General features: G+C 48.7%; 1 protein-coding gene across 1 annotated transcript; it reads left to right on the top strand.

Annotated features, from left to right (window-relative positions):
- Nucleotides 1-767: 767 nt before the first annotated feature.
- LOC122616938 (collagen alpha-1(IV) chain) lies at nucleotides 768-16340 on the top strand. The gene is made up of 9 exons (XM_043792567.1): nucleotides 768-865; nucleotides 1001-1187; nucleotides 9732-9914; nucleotides 9977-10021; nucleotides 10185-12795; nucleotides 12888-14802; nucleotides 14863-14977; nucleotides 15040-15263; nucleotides 15327-16340. Exons 2-9 carry the CDS (start codon nucleotides 1095-1097, stop codon nucleotides 15967-15969), a joined length of 5829 nt encoding a protein of 1942 aa, XP_043648502.1. The 5' UTR covers nucleotides 768-865; nucleotides 1001-1094; the 3' UTR covers nucleotides 15970-16340.
- Nucleotides 16341-16372: the final 32 nt, after the last annotated feature.

The raw sequence follows: 16372 nt of genomic DNA, 5'->3' as shown, positions 1-16372 counted from the left end.
GCGTCGGATTTAATGGAGCACAGAGCACAGAGCACGAGCAGCTTGGACTCTTGTTCGGTTTTCAGTTGATCAGTGATTCGTTAACAGGAAATACTCAGCCATTTCCGTCTTATCAACCACACTTATGCCATACATGTAAATACTAAATGAAAAAGCCTTAACCTAATCACAAGAAGCGCGACAAACAAACTAGCATCTAATTGTAATGAAACTACTAGGCAAGCTGGAGTTGAGTGTAAAGACTAGCACATACCCGGTAAGCAAAATGTTGTGTCAATAGTTGGAACATACATTTAAGTAATTATTATATGGTATGTGCACCTATCGATCTGCTAAAAAATAGATTACATTAGCGTGGTTTTCTAAAAAGACTTGTATGCTCGAATAGCTCAAAGAGAGAATTAAAATGATTATACCCCTTCAGATATACGGTACCAAAATGGGTGTGCTTAGAGTCGGCCCGCTTCGATTTGGTTAGAGGGCTGTGCTCCTCATTTCCTCGTTTCAAGGCGTCAAAGTGCTAAATTCCGAACCACAGCCACAACCAGAACCAGAGCTACATCCACTCGAACATCCAAACCTCCAGCCAAATCTCCATCCAAACATCCATCCGGGCCTGTCCCTGGCCTGTGCCTACGGCACGCACACCACTGCAGCGCCGACCTGCGATGGTATTGGTGGGCCGAGGGCCGATCGAGCGGCCGAACTTTGACGAGTGGAGCCGAGCGTGCCGAGCGAGCGGGCGAAGAATTCGAATTTCTTTGGCGGGGCTCGTGTTTAGTAATACTTCGAACGCTAGACGATCTCCACATGTGGGGAGAGTGCTGTGCCCGACGATCGCAGCAGCAGCAAATCAGCGTTTTCCGTTAGTTTCCCACACTTTTCCGATCCTCAACTCTTTAACACTTTGATTTGCAAATGTCGGTTTATTGAGCGTATTTAATAAGAATCCAAAAATTTCTCAATTTGAAAACCTAATTTATGCTTATTTCGTTGGCAGTTTCGTGTGTGTTTTGAGCGGGGAGAGAGACAGAGGCAATTAGATAGAGTGCGACATAAATACGTTGCGGTTAGGACCAAAGGACCCATCGAGGATGTTACCCAGAGATCTAAGGCATCTCTCGGGTCTGCTGGGCGCCGTTTATCTGTTGGGCAGCCTGGTTTCCGTTACCTTGGCGGATGGAAAGGTAAGTGCAAGCTAAGGACATTAACTTTTAAGCAGTCACAATCATACGAAACATAAACACTTATTTTAATATTTAAAACTGTCAACTCTTTGAAAATGTACCTTGTGAAATATATAGCTTGTAGTTTGTGTCATAAAATCACTGAGTAAAGTTGATTTCAGAAAGTCCTATTGCTATTTAAAGTGCTTCTCAAACTTTAACCACAGTTTGAGTATGTGAGAGTGCGAAATCCTACCCAAAGTGATTGTCAAACTGTATATACAAATTTCATTAACTCAGTCATCAGACAGCTTTTATTTACTTGAACCATATAACAATTACATTCTGATACACTTTGGAAGACAATTATCATGTCCTCCAATGCTCTCCAAACTGTATCCGTAGTCATTGATTTTGCATTTAGTATCAACCATAAGCAACTATATAAAATTGGGTCAGCTTGGAGCTTGGAGCTCGACTCTTAATCACCGCAGCTATTGTTATTGTTATTCTGCAGCACTGCACTCTTTGATTCATTCACACTTCCGGCATGAAAACATCGCGTAGTCGCAACTCTTTGGCTTCGACAGATAATTCCTTTCAGTTCGTTCCCGATTCTGGGGGTTCAATGGAGTCCAAGTCCAGCTTGGGATCGATTATGTCACTAAATAATTTTGGCAACATAATGTTGCAGGTGAAGAGGTTGGCGATAACGCCCATTGATAACCCCCTGATCTTTCAATTTGGAGGACATTGCTTTTTTTGGCTACCCATTTTACGTTTCCGGCTGGCAATTAGAATTATATTTAAAAACTGCGAGATTAGTCGCCTAATTGGTTTATAATCAGTTGCTAAATGGAACCGAAATGAGAATAAAAAACAAAGAAATAATGCGTAGGTTCCTAGTTAATACTACAATTTAATTGATTTTTTTTGCAGTTTTACAAAATAGGAAACAGAAACTATTAGGGTTTTCTATGTATTTATGTATAATTCTTTAAGCAAATCGAATTCATCAAGTGAAATGATTTGACAGAAGTGCAAAGCAAACGATACTTGCAGTTGCCCCAAAAACTATGCACTACTTTTTAGCGCTGAGCTACCGAATTCAGATTACCTTGAGCATGCACCGAAATAATTTGTATATTAATGTTTAGGGGTTGTGGATCGCAGAGATTTCGTAAGGCTGGATGAAAAATGGAGCACATGCCGGCGGCACCTACTTTTTGATGGCATTCGCGTCTTATCAGGGGGCGACTGGCCTGCTGCCCGCTGATCTACACATTTAATTAGTCCTATTGCTATGTTGGCGGCATTGACGCCATTGATAGCATGTTCCGCTGATTGTGACATGGCTTTCTAGACTTGAATTTAGAATAAATACACTTTAGAATTGAAACAAGTGTCGCCAGAAGTCGCAGAGGCTATCGGCTTGGCTCGACTTAATGCCTTTACCAGAGATCCGAGTTTAGTTTAGCTTAGTTGAGCAGTTAACTCAATGCACAATTCGTGTACTCAATTCGTTGGGATCTGGAAATCTGGTCCCATAGCTCACGTGTTTGCCATCATAAGTGTGCAGCTCGTCTGACGACTTTGGTAATCCGATGCCCAGCTCTTTTCGCACTCGGTTACGTGGTCAATGCCATGGGCTTGGGACCCTAACTCCCCGATTCCGAGTGAGAGCTCCCAGGTCTCCAGGCCTTGTGGGTTGCCAGTGGAAGACTAACCGCAAAACGCTGAAAAACTTGACTTCGCTTAGCTACCGTTGCTCGGATTACCCTCTCGAAAACCGAAGGCTTATAGAAAATATGGTTCCTTTACTACAGTATTTCAAAAAATATATTAATAAACATATTCTGGGTGCATTAAGTTAATCTGAACGCATGGGGGATTCACATTTTTCGCCAGAACTAGCGTTGATAAGAGCGTTAGTAAATCAGACACATTGTATGCGCCTAATCAATGCATTACTTACAAGCTATAAGGAAATATTTTATGTGCATTATCAACTTGGCTTCCTGTTTTTAAATAATTTACATACCACATTATTCATACTTACTCTTTTTACAAGTAATTGTAATTAATTACTTAGTTTTTAAGGGTATTTATGCCAGCATCTTTTGAAAATACTTTCTAGACAGTTAACAGATCTCAGGCAGTGGCCTTAAAACTGTTCTCGCAATGCGTTTTGCAACCAGTTTGGAGCTTCATTAGCCGAACAAACGATTTCCTTTTCCGTTCCGCGAAAAGAGAGCCCATCGCTTAAGAGCTGCTTCAATCGAAGAGCAGAAGAGAGAGATGAACTCATCGATTGCAGTTGCAGCTGAGGCTTTCCATGAATGAATTTTGATAAATGGTCTTTATCAGTGGCTCTCCCCACTTCACCACTCCCCCTCGCACCCTTACCCTTTTCTCTTGCACTACTGCACTTGCCCAGCTATAAATACGTGTACATGTATGGAAATGCCGTTATTGCCTGTGAATAAGTGTGTGTGTGTGTGTGTGTGCAGTTCGATTCCGACAATTAGCAGCAGCTCAAGTGATCGGTGAGGGGCGCTCTTAGAGATTCACTGGAATGAAGGGTTGCCAGGAGGACGGCTGCAGGGGGCGGGGGAGAGGCGGCAATCTTTTGACGTTCTGCACCATTTCAAATTGGAATTGAAAGTTCTTGGCTGTTTGTTGTTTTGTTGCTTCTGCGGCGGCTGCTGTTGCTGTCCAAAGTCTTAGAAACTTCAATAGTGCACGCAGAAAAATCATAGCTACTAACGGAAAATTACCAAAAAATACATTACTTAAAACTTTGAATCAGTAGCTTGTTAAAATATTGTATTACTTTCATTTAGTTATTGAAGAGGACGAGAGATATTAGACTTTTCCTCTCATTAATCATTTATACATTTAATTTATACAATTTAAGAAAATATCTAATTTCAAAATCATAATATTGATTTGAATTGACTACTATCCACCCAGCTATTTCTTACGGTGCACCTTCCCCTTCAGTCTTCAGTTTCGCTCTCCTTGGGTTTTTGTTTATGCCCGATCCTGGTCCGAAGTGATCCGATGCTGCTGCCATAAATCACTGACCACCGCCGGCCAGACAGAGCGGGGCCAAATGGGGATGGGTGTCCAGCTGGGAAAGGGGGGAGGGGATCCAACTGGAGACCGCCCAAGAAAGGAGGGAGAGGGGCAGCGGGGCGGACAACAATGATCATCATCTCATTGTTGCACTCCTCGTGGAAGTTTATTTGCGTGCTTGAGCTGAATTGTTTGGCGAGTTGCATTTCAATTTGACTCAATTATTTATTTATCTGCAACTGAATGCGGAAATTATGCGAAGTCTCTCTCTCCGCGGTTGTGTGTGTGTGTGTGTGTGTGTGTGTGTGCGATACGGACAACATGTCGTATGAGTGATATGGGCAGGGACCACTTAGTAGCCGTCTTTGTAATGAATTTCGTAAATTGAAACGATTATTTATGAGCGAAGCTAGTGAAATTGGGTTATCAGTCATCTGTCTCATAACTGCAGCTCGTTGTTCTCCTTTTTTGCCGCCTTATCAGTTCGTACGGGCTCATGAAATTGATATTCATCTGAGCATTTGAAATTCTATACATATATTTAGACACTATATGGCAATGTATATACAATGTATGATGCTATTCCACTGCTGAGATTCCATTTCAGGCGACAGACATCTACTGTCATGGCTAAAAATAAATTCTGCTTAATTTGCTCGGTTAACTTTTTAGTGCTTTGATTGCCTGAATTATTCGCCTGCCGTTGAGATGGTTAACCAATGGGTTGATGATTTTAAACGATTTATAACTGGGTGAAATTCAATTGGCAGCTCCTTTGAAGGAAAGGTCGAACGATATGGGGTGCATATTAAATGACTTGTGATTTTTAACCAATTTTCAATAGGTAATACTTGAGTTTGCCAATCTAACAAAGGTAGATGCTTTGATGCAAGATAGTCGATGAAAGACTTCACTTTAATTGACTTGTTTGCAATTTGCACTCCTAGAAATACCTAGATTCCGGGCAGGTGCCACTGCAGAGGCGATTCAATCACTTGGCGCTTCCTTATCGCCACTTTATTGACGATCGTTGCGAATATTCAGTTGTGACAGCGCGCTGTCCATCAATTTCAATGTTAATTTGAGTGCACGGCAATTAGTTAGCATCTGTCAGGCTTGTGTCCAAACAATTATGCGCCGCGATGCCGTAACCGGGCACTCAAGTAGGTCCAACTGGCTTTGCTCCAGGCGCACGGAGTGCGTGGGTGTTCTCCATGCTCGCCATGTTCGCCATGTTCGCTAGTGGCAGTGCAGATTCCTCTGCATCTCCTCCACATGTTGACTTAATGTCAAGCCGGAGCAAAATGATGTCATGCTGCAAGTGCGCCCGTCCAGATGTGCATCCATTATACATACTATGCTCCACATGAATGTTAGTGTGAGTAAGTGCGGGGGTTGCCTTTTCATGTCAATCACACGCTGCTCATATGTTGGCCCATATACGTTTTCTTTTACTGCTACCCTGTAGCTGTGGCCCCAAATCGGGCATTTTTATGCCAACTGGCGCACATGCATTGCCATCAATCTGGTACTTTTGCAATGAGCAACTGGGTTGAATGGTCAATAAAATGCATTTGTGGGATGTCAGCCAACTATTTGAAGTCAGTTTGTGATTTTATAATGGGCTTGTAATATTATGTTTACCTAATTTGCCAATGATATGAAATGATTACTATAAGTGGAATGGTAATAAATTTATATTTTAAATTTTACTTAGCACTCCGGCGTCTAATACCTGCATTTGAATGCCGTTCATTGTTGCACTCGTTTATGATGCACATTTAACAACAGATTTGTTGTTGGTTGTTGCTATTGTTGATGGTGCGAAATTCCCACTCCATTTCATGGGGCATATAAATGTGAAAATGAAAATGCGGTTGATTGATGGCGCGTGTTGTCTGACGCGGGAAATTGGGTCAACTGTGACGCACCAAAGGATCCTCGATAGATGCAGCTGAATCTGGCACTCGGGCTTGAAAAGCGTATCTACAAGATGGAAATTTCTAGGCATTGCAAATCTAACAAAGCAAAAGTCTTAGATCGCATGAGCCATAGTTAATAGTATCCTCTTCCTATCCTCGCTTCTCCTTGGCAACAAAGAGCTCACATTGATGTGTGGCTGTCTGCAACAGATAACCCCTTTGTCCCCAAGAACTCGAGAAACAATACGAATAAATGTGAAATGTCTGTATGCGATACATGTGTATAAAATATAATTTAATGCTAAATTTGAAATGTATTATTTAATTCAGCTCACCCGGCCTGAAAATGTGTCCAGTCTTATCAGCTGTGATTTATATGTCACATTCTGATAATTATAATTATGATGCTTGTTTTTTGTTTTTTTTTTTGTTTTTTGTATGCCACATCCGGGCGTAGCAGGCCACCAACTTTGAGACCCAGATTACCAGACGCCTCTCCCCCTCTCTTTCTTCAGCCCTCCATCTCTCTCCATCTGTCTCCATCTCTATCACCCAAGTGGCTCCATCTCTTTCGAAGAAATTTCGCTGCGCTTTGCATTCCCTGAATAATTGCAGTGGGCAGAGTTTAAGGTAATATCGCTTACAGTTCGGCGGAAAGGCGAAAAGTTGGCACCCGAGGATTGTCATTGGATACCCAGGACCACAGACTGCAGATATATGCATATATACATCTAAATATATATGTAATCCAAATATCCAGAACATGTCGGGCCAATAAACTTCGATGGTCAGATGCTCAGAAGCTCAGAAGCTCAGTTGCATTACGCTGCAGCTGGAGCGCTCGTCATCTATGCAGCTTTCCGCACGGCAAGCGATTAGCGTGGGTGGGTGTGCCCAATTGTCGCCTCAGATATATGCCAGATATCAAGATATATATCCGTGTGGAGGCCTTGCTCTGACCTTAAACCATGGCTTGGCTGCCTGAATGGACGGCACAACTGGCACAATTGCCTTTAACATGTGTAAATGCGCTTAAGTGCGCGCCACTCGCACAGAACCGCGTATGTAAGTCGACATATAGCTGCATATAGTACGCCGATTTGTTCAGACACAGTGGCGTAACCGATGGCATTAGGGACAAAAATGAGAGATTAAAAAAATTCCATACCTGAAATGTCCTAAATCCTCTCCAGCACTCGCGCTTTATAAAATGGGGAGGACACCCAACACCTGGTGAGCCAACTTGGCGCAGACACGCGTGTCCATTGAGGAATTTTGTTATTAGTTCGGCGAATATTCCCAGTCACTGCCTCCTCTGCTGACATCGGCGGAATCGAGGGTATCGTACGGGTATATGTAGATGTGTGATATGTACATATGTGAAAGAAGAGCGCACAGTGCAACAGCCATCGAAACAGCAGATCGCCCCACAATTCCCTCGATTTCGAGTGGTTTCTCCTCCTCGACGACGCCACTTAGTAGTGCGTTTTCCGTCTGCCAACCGAAAAAAATCAAATAAAATAAGAAAAAAGTGGCCCATATATGGACGGGGTACATGGCATACAATGTACATTTAGCATATAGTGTGCTATATGTAGCATTTGGAGCATATGTGGCCCAGTGTCAAGTTCAAGGAAATTGCAGTGCTGTCACTTTTGAACGTGTTACCGCAACAATTTCAACAGTTTGACATACATTTGCCTGCGAATATACATATCTTCACAGATATACGAGTATAATGTCGCTTTTAGTGTGTTATCCGAGGAGGATTCCTTGGGTTTCAGATTTGGCAAATTGATTGAATGAAATTCGATGGTGTCTCCTTTGGATATTCGTTCGGTTTCTTTTGCAGCCATTTCGATTGAAGGAATGTGTGCTGTGAAACAAAAGACTTGAATGAGACCAAGAACTGATCGAAATATATTCGAAATGCTTGAATATTATGAGACTTGGTACACCCACATACTCGTATATGTATTATGATGTTTCTCACAGTTGGCTCCTCATTTCCAGCGATCGGGTGCAATTGCTTTCGTGCACCTGCAGCCCCAGAATTTTCCGAAGGAGAGGGGGGGAGTTGGATTTTATTTTGGTATCTGCATTTTCTCGGATTTTTCATTTGTTCGCCCGGGAAGAACAACATCTTATGGTTCACCGCAATGGCAATGTCTTTTTTCTTTCACTTGTTTCTAGTTTTTCAGCTTTCAGTTCAGTTCAGTTGTTCAGAGTTGTTTACCTTTGGCGTTCTCGTTTCGGGATTTGGTGATGTGGATATTTAGTTAACAGATGGTTTGATCTCCTGCGAACAGATTCACTTCTGGGAACCGAATGGAGTAGGATCTTCCGGGGCTTTGAACTCTGCTGATGTCGCTTGCATTTTGCCCATTAGTCATTAGTCTCCCATCGGCGGAGGTGTTTGTAAATCCAGAACAGATTTTGCCAAACATTTGACACTAATTCATCCAGGCAGCAGACAATTAATAAAAACAAATTTCGTATGCAAAAATGTTTGAGATTTTACGCAAAGAACCTCGACACATGCGTGCAACATGTGTGCAGTTTTTTTTACTTTATTTTGAAATGGTTTTTTGGAGGAACTGTCGGAGAAAAACTTGAACGACCACTGAAATTCCAAATTAATGAAGGCGGCCATAAAATTCAAAATTTTAACCAACATGAAATTTGAAATTATGTCAATTCTATAAATACGAGAAATACAACTAAGGATGTTTATGCTGACACGAATGAGGAAGCCGCAACCTATGTGCCAAATAAATCCACGTACATACATAGGTGTGCCTCTGCCACTTCTTCAACCTACCTCAAAAGTGGGAATTCAAAGCGATTTCATAATGGGAGATATTCCAGATAATCGCTTTTTACCGAATTGCACTTGTTGTTTATAAATAAATGCACATTAAATGGGTTAGAAATGCGCTGCCTGTGGATAGCATTTCCCAGCATTTTCCAGCGTTTACCCCGTCCCGCCCCCCATTTGCCACATTTTCACTTCGGAATCCCCTCAACTTCATTCCGAGGTCCAGTGAGCGTGTTCTATGCACTCGCTCAATTGACTGGGCAAAAGTAAACGTACTCATATAGAAGATTATCTCATTGCAAACGGAAACTGTGCAATTAAAGCTGCGAGCTGCGAACTGCGAACTGCAGCTGAAAAATGTTGCAGCTCTACTTATTATTGTTGATTTTCTGGCTAAGGCGGCCCCAGATTTCGTTTGACTTTTGCAAACGACTATGCAAGGAATTTGCACAAATCCATCCAGCAGAAGCCCTCTAAAGTCGAAGGTCATTCCCATATGATTTGAATAAGATATCACAGAATTGCAAGCTATTTACATTTATATATTTATGTATATATATATGAAAAAGCATCCAGCTAGTTCCTAGTTTGCACCATGAGCAAATGGCACAAGCTAGAGAAAACGAATTGATTGTGACATCTTCGATTGTCCAAATGAGAGTTTCAATCAGGGGCAATCATGCCTGGTTCCATATTCCTTGGGCGAATCACTATATACTCTATACTCGTATGTATTCTTCATTTCAGATCTGCAACACAACGCTATGCGACTGCAAGGGAATCAAGGGACGTATGGGCGCCCCAGGACCCGTTGGTGTACCCGGCTTGGAAGGACCTGCCGGTGATATAGGCCCAACGGGACGGGCAGGACCACTCGGCGAGAAAGGAGATGTCGGCGAGTATGGCGAACAAGGCGAGAAAGGACATCGCGTAAGGAATCACTTGCATTGTATCCTTAAACTATAACTTATGCTTGAAAACTATATTTGCAGGGCGATTTTGGAACTAGAGGTGAAATGGGTTATCCTGGCATCATGGTGAGTTATCAACGTATTTTTTTGATATATTCTTCAGTGAACATATTTGATGCACCCTATTAAGGCCTGAATGCTGTGCATCTCGAGACTCACATGATCCTATAAAATAAGTTTATTTCACAAGACAAATTGTAATCATTTCCATTACCACCTGGCCATCTAGGGAAAAAGCGGTGAGCCCGGTACACCAGGACCCCGTGGAATCGATGGCTGCGACGGACGGCCTGGTCAGCAGGGTCCAGGCGGAGCACCCGGCCCGAACGGAGTTCGCGGTCCGCCGGGTAAGCCCGGTCAGCAGGGTCCTCCCGGAGAGGCTGGCGAGGGCGGCATCAACTCCAAGGGCACCAAGGGTAATCGGGGCGAGACCGGACAGCATGGCGCCCGGGGTCCGCCCGGATTCGATGGCGATAGCGGTAGCAAGGGTGACACTGGATATGCTGGCCTTAACGGCGAGAAGGGAGACCCGGGACTGCCGGGACCCAAGGGCGACACTGGCGACGTTTCGGAGCTGCCCTACTCACTGATTGGACCGCCCGGTGCCAAGGGTGATCCAGGTGACAGCCTGTCGGGAGTTTTGAAGCCAGACGACACCCTGAAGGGCTACAAGGGATACGTGGGACCCCAGGGCGATGAGGGGTTACAGGGACTGACCGGCGAACAGGGCGCCTTCGGACGCAATGGACTGCCGGGTGCAAGAGGTGAGATCGGAGGACCTGGAGAGCGCGGCAAGCCCGGTAAGGATGGTGAGCCCGGTCGATTTGGAGAAAAGGGCATGAAGGGTGCGCCAGGCTGGACTGGAGCTGATGGATTGGACGGAAGCCCAGGTGATCGTGGAGAGGATGGATTCGACGGCATGCCCGGTGTTCAAGGACGCGCTGGTCCCCCCGGAATTTACGATCCCAGCCTGAGTAAATCGCTGCCCGGACCAATTGGATCCCAGGGAGACATCGGAGCGCCCGGAGAACCAGGTCTACCAGGTCTGCCCGGCAAACCGGGACGACGCGGACCCATCGGTCAAGCTGGTCAGTCAGGAGATCCCGGCTTAAGCGGCAGTCGCGGAGCCGCTGGACGTAGTGAGCGCGGTGAGGCGGGAGACTATGGATTCATTGGGCCCCCGGGACCGCAGGGTCCTCCCGGCGATGCTGGTCTACCCGGCCGATATGGACTGCACGGAGAACCGGGAGAAAATGTGGTCGGACCCAAGGGTGAGGCTGGCCTAAATGGTATACCCGGCTTGGAGGGATATCGCGGCGATCGCGGAGATGTCGGCTTGCCCGGAGACAAGGGTCTGCCCGGAGAGGGCTACAACATCGTTGGTCCTCCCGGTTCCCAGGGGCCGCCCGGTTATCGCGGACTTCCCGGCGACGATGGTAGAAACGGATTGCGTGGACTGCCTGGTGACAAGGGATTGCGCGGTGACGACTGTCCCGTGTGCAATGCCGGACCCCGAGGACCCCGTGGCCAGGAGGGCGCCACCGGCTACCCGGGTAGCCATGGAAACCGCGGAGCTGTCGGCCTCATGGGACAACGTGGCGAAAAGGGTTTGCAAGGCTATCCCGGAAGGGCTGGCCACAAAGGTCTGCCCGGTCTAGCAGGTATTCCCGGCGAGCCAGGCAAAGTTGGAGCACCCGGACCCGATGGAGTGCGACAGACTATTGGCTCATTGCATAAGGGCGAGACAGGTCCAAGCGGCGACGACGGACGTCGCGGAGAGCAGGGTGACGATGGTGCCAGGGGTCGTGATGGAGATGTTGGTAGCCAGGGTGAGCGCGGAGAAACCGGACAGCGCGGCGACTACGGCGATGCCGGTTTCACAGGACGCGATGGCCAACCAGGACTCGATGGTCGTGATGGCGCTCCCGGAAGGAATGCCACCACTCCCAAGGTCTACTTGATCGGCGAGCCGGGTTATGATGGATTGAAGGGAGAGCGCGGTGACGATGGTGACACCGGTTTCAAGGGCGTCAAGGGTGAGCCGAATCCGGGTCAGATCTACGACAACACTGGTGAGCCTGGTGAGGATGGTTATACCGGCCCGAAGGGCTTCAAGGGAGCCAAGGGAGAGCAAGGAGCTATCGGACTTCGTGGCGATATTGGTGAACGTGGACCCGCTGGTGAAGTTATTTCCGGACCCAGTGGTGCCAAGGGTTATCCCGGTCCAACTGGAGATTACGGACTGCAGGGAGCCGCCGGATTACCCGGTCGCGATGGTGAACCTGGCTTGGATGGCGGCATTGGATACAAGGGACAGCGCGGTGTACCTGGTCAGGAGGTGATCCAGGGAGAGATTGGACCGACGGGACGTTCAGGCATTAAGGGCTTCCCCGGTGATGTCGGCGCACCCGGACAGTACGGTTTCTCCGGCCGTCCAGGACCCAAGGGAGAGAAGGGCGAGCAGGGACCCGATGGCCAAGTTGGACAAACAGGACTGCCTGGCAACAAGGGCCAGCGCGGTGATTTCCTGGTTGGTCAGCCCGGACCCAAGGGTCAGCCCGGACGCAATGGTCGCCAGGCGCCGCACGGCACCAAGGGCCAGAAGGGAGAGGTGGGCTCGCTGGGACAGAATGGACAGAACGGCGCCAAGGGCAACATCGGCTTCTCTGGCCGTCGTGGACTTCTCGGCAATGCGGGTCTGCAGGGCCTGCCCGGCAGTCCCGGCATATCCGGACTTCCAGGAATGATTGGCGAGATTGGAGAGCGTGGTGAGATTGGATTCAACGGACGGCAGGGTGACATCGGTCCTCGTGGACCTCTTGGCGTGCTAGGACCTAAAGGTGAGCGGATATCTAGACTTTGTCTAATTATGCTTTATAAGCATTCCTGTAAAACAAGTCTTAAAATTATCGTATACCTTGCTATCCTTCAGGTCTCTCTGGTGACAATGGACCGGATGGCTATCCCGGAGCTAACGGCATTCCCGGACGCAAGGGTGAGCAAGGAGATGTTGGATACCCAGGACGTACAGGCCCGAAGGGCGCGGCCGCCTACAGTGGCATTAAGGGTGATGACGGAGAATCCGGCTTGACCGGACCCGTCGGATATCCAGGAGCTGCCGGAGCGAAGGGACAGCGCGGACCCGTTGGAGATTCGCAAGTGGCCCTCGATGGACTTGCTGGCCGTAAGGGTGAAGTGGGCAGTCCTGGACCCAATGGACTTCCCGGTCGCTATGGACTAAAGGGACAGCAAGGAGATCGCGGTCTTGAAGGCCAACAGGGTAGACCAGGAGAGCCAGGAGCCAAGGGATCCGAAGGCTATGCTGGACGCCACGGAGCTCATGGCCTGAAGGGCGCCACTGGCTTTGCTGGACCCCAGGGACCCAGAGGTCCTCAGGGTGAGAGAGGAGTTGTGGGTCTGGATGGACTAACGGGACAGATTGGTGATCAAGGACCACGTGGCATCATTGGTGAGCGTGGACAGCAGGGTGAGCAGGGTGACGAAGGTGAAGTCGGCTTCCCGGGTCGCGTGGAGAACCTGCAGGACGGTAGCTTCTATCGCGGCTTCACCGGAGATCGAGGATTACAGGGTGAACGTGGCGAGCAGGGCGATGTCGGACAAATTGGCTTTACTGGAGCTCACGGCGCCAAGGGCGAACGCGGTGACATTGGCTATGCTGGTCAACTTGGATTCGATGGAGCTGAAGGCCTTAAGGGCTTCCAGGGTGACCAAGGACCTCGAGGTCGTCCAGGCATCACACTGGCGGCGGAGAAAGGTGACGAAGGCGTTGCTGGTCTCGACGGACGAATCGGTCGTCCCGGACGCATTGGCCAGAAGGGAGCACCCGGACATTCGGGCGAGAGTGGACCCAACGGTGCGATCGGACACCGTGGACCCGAGATCCAGGGGCCACCTGGACAGCAGGGCGATGTCGGCTTCCCCGGTGCACCTGGCCACAATGGTCTCCATGGAATTATTGGACCAAAGGGAGAGCTTGGCGACATGGGTCGTCAGGGTGAGCGCGGTGAGTCTGGATATGCCATTGTGGGCAGGCAGGGCGACATCGGAGACTTTGGCTTCCAGGGCGAACCTGGCTGGGATGGCGCCAAGGGTGAGCCAGGATACCCCGGACTTTCGGGCAAGAACGGAAGAGTGGGTGCCCGAGGACCACGCGGTGCCCCTGGCGACGCCGGCTGGAGTGGCATTGATGGCATGGACGGACTCGTCGGCCAAAAGGGTCAACCAGGTGTAACTTACTCGTACTCCATGGCCCGACAAGGAGATCGCGGTGAGCCCGGACTGGATGGGTTCCAGGGCGAGGAAGGCGATGCCGGAGCACCAGGACTAGAGGGATTCCAGGGTCAAACGGGTGCATTCGGATATAGAGGTGACCAGGGCGAGATGGGCTACACCGGCGCCGATGGACCGCAAGGACAGCGTGGTGACAAGGGCTATATTGGCTTGACCGGAGCGCCCGGTCTGCCTGGTCTTCCCGGACCGCAAGGTGACCCAGCGCCAGCCCCGCCGGCGCCCAAGAGCCGCGGATTCATCTTTGCCCGCCACTCGCAGTCCGTCCATGTGCCCCAGTGTCCGGCCAACACGAATCTGCTCTGGGAGGGCTACTCACTGTCCGGCAACGTGGGCGCCAGCAGGGCGGTGGGTCAGGATCTAGGTCAGGCCGGCTCCTGCATGATGAGGTTCACCACCATGCCGTACATGCTGTGCGATCAACACGTCTGCCACTTTGCCCAGAACAACGACGACAGTCTCTGGCTGTCCACCGCCGAGCCGATGCCAATGACCATGGCGCCCATTCAGGGCAGGGACCTCATGAAGTACATTTCGCGGTAAGTGCCAATTCCATACTACCCTGGAATATCCTCACTATTGCCATGTATTTTCCCCAGTTGCGTTGTGTGCGAAACGACGACCAGGGTCATCGCCCTCCACTCGCAATCCATGTCCATTCCGGACTGCCCCGGCGGCTGGGAGGAGATGTGGACCGGCTACAGTTACTTCATGGTAGGTTACTGTTCTCAAAATGAAGAATCTCACATAAGCGCTCTGTCATCGAAACATTTTAGAGCACCTTGGACAACGTCGGTGGTGTTGGACAGAACCTCGTCTCCCCTGGCTCTTGTTTGGAGGAGTTCCGCGCCCAGCCGGTGATCGAGTGCCATGGCCATGGACGATGCAACTACTACGATGCGCTGGCCTCCTTCTGGTTAGTCGTCATCGAGGAGCAGGATCAGTTCGTACAGCCGCGCCAGCAGACGCTCAAGGCGGACTTGACCAGCAAGGTTAGCAGGTGGGTTATCTGAGCAACCTCATTAGCTGCACACATATCAACATAAGGGCTATCATTTTCCAGGTGCACGGTTTGCCGTCGTCGAGGTAACAGCTTTGTGGCTCGCACTGCACAGTCCAGTGCATATGCGTCTTCCGGTTCTAGAGATCGTTCTGACACGAGGATTCCCTCCTCTGGATCGTCTTCGGGTGCAGCTGGATCACTTCCGGAAACAGATTTCGATTATAGGTCAGGCTGGTCAGCCGACCGGACATCCAGTCCTGGCTCCCAGTCCAATCCCGGTTCCAACTCCGGATCCTGGTCATCTGGATCCAATGCCGGAGCTTATCCTGGCTCCAACACCGGCTGGCAATCGAGGCCCAATGCTGGATCTAGCTGGTCTTCCGGACCCGTAGCAGGATCGGGCTCCAGACCGGGATCTTACTCAAGCTGGTCCACGGGCTCTAGTGCAAGATCAAATCCGGGCTCCAGTGCAGGATCCAATTCGGGCTCTAGTGCTGGTTCCAATCCGGGATCCAACGGCTGGTCCACGGGCTCCTCTTGGAGCTCAGATGCGCGCAGTCGCGCCCCATCAAACTATCTGAACGGAAGGTACCAGCAAAGGGTTCGCCCGAGCAACCTGCAGACATACAATGAGTACGGTCGCCAAGGGGGCAATAACCGGCAGTACAATCGACGCCCCCGCGAGGACACCACCGCCCCCTAGATTGCAGTTCGAACTAAGTAGCAGTTAAATATTTGTCTTAAGTCATTTGCTATCCTATCCAGGAAACGATAACGAAACCCCAAACTCCAAACCCCAACTCGAGTACCGAACACACACAAACTTCAACCACTGAACAGTGCCATTTTCCGTGGAGATGTAATCTAATTACGTGGACACCTAAAGCTAAAACCATATGCCACATACCAAATATAATTATGGAAGAGGGGTCGAGAACAGTAATCACTGCCTCCACTGCAACGAAAGTAAATCTTGTGCCCCTGTTGGGATTATTGTAAACGTAAAAAACCAAAAACAAAGCCCAGTTTTTTGATAAATAAAATTTACAACACATAAAACTAATGCACAAGAAATTTTGTTTCTTTGAATATTGATAAAAAACGAA

Source organism: Drosophila teissieri, chromosome 2L (genome assembly GCF_016746235.2).
Source record: "Drosophila teissieri strain GT53w chromosome 2L, Prin_Dtei_1.1, whole genome shotgun sequence".
Classification (NCBI taxonomy): domain Eukaryota; kingdom Metazoa; phylum Arthropoda; class Insecta; order Diptera; family Drosophilidae; genus Drosophila; species Drosophila teissieri.
Note: the sequence above shows the minus strand (reverse complement) of the source record. Positions and strands in the feature narration are given on the sequence as shown.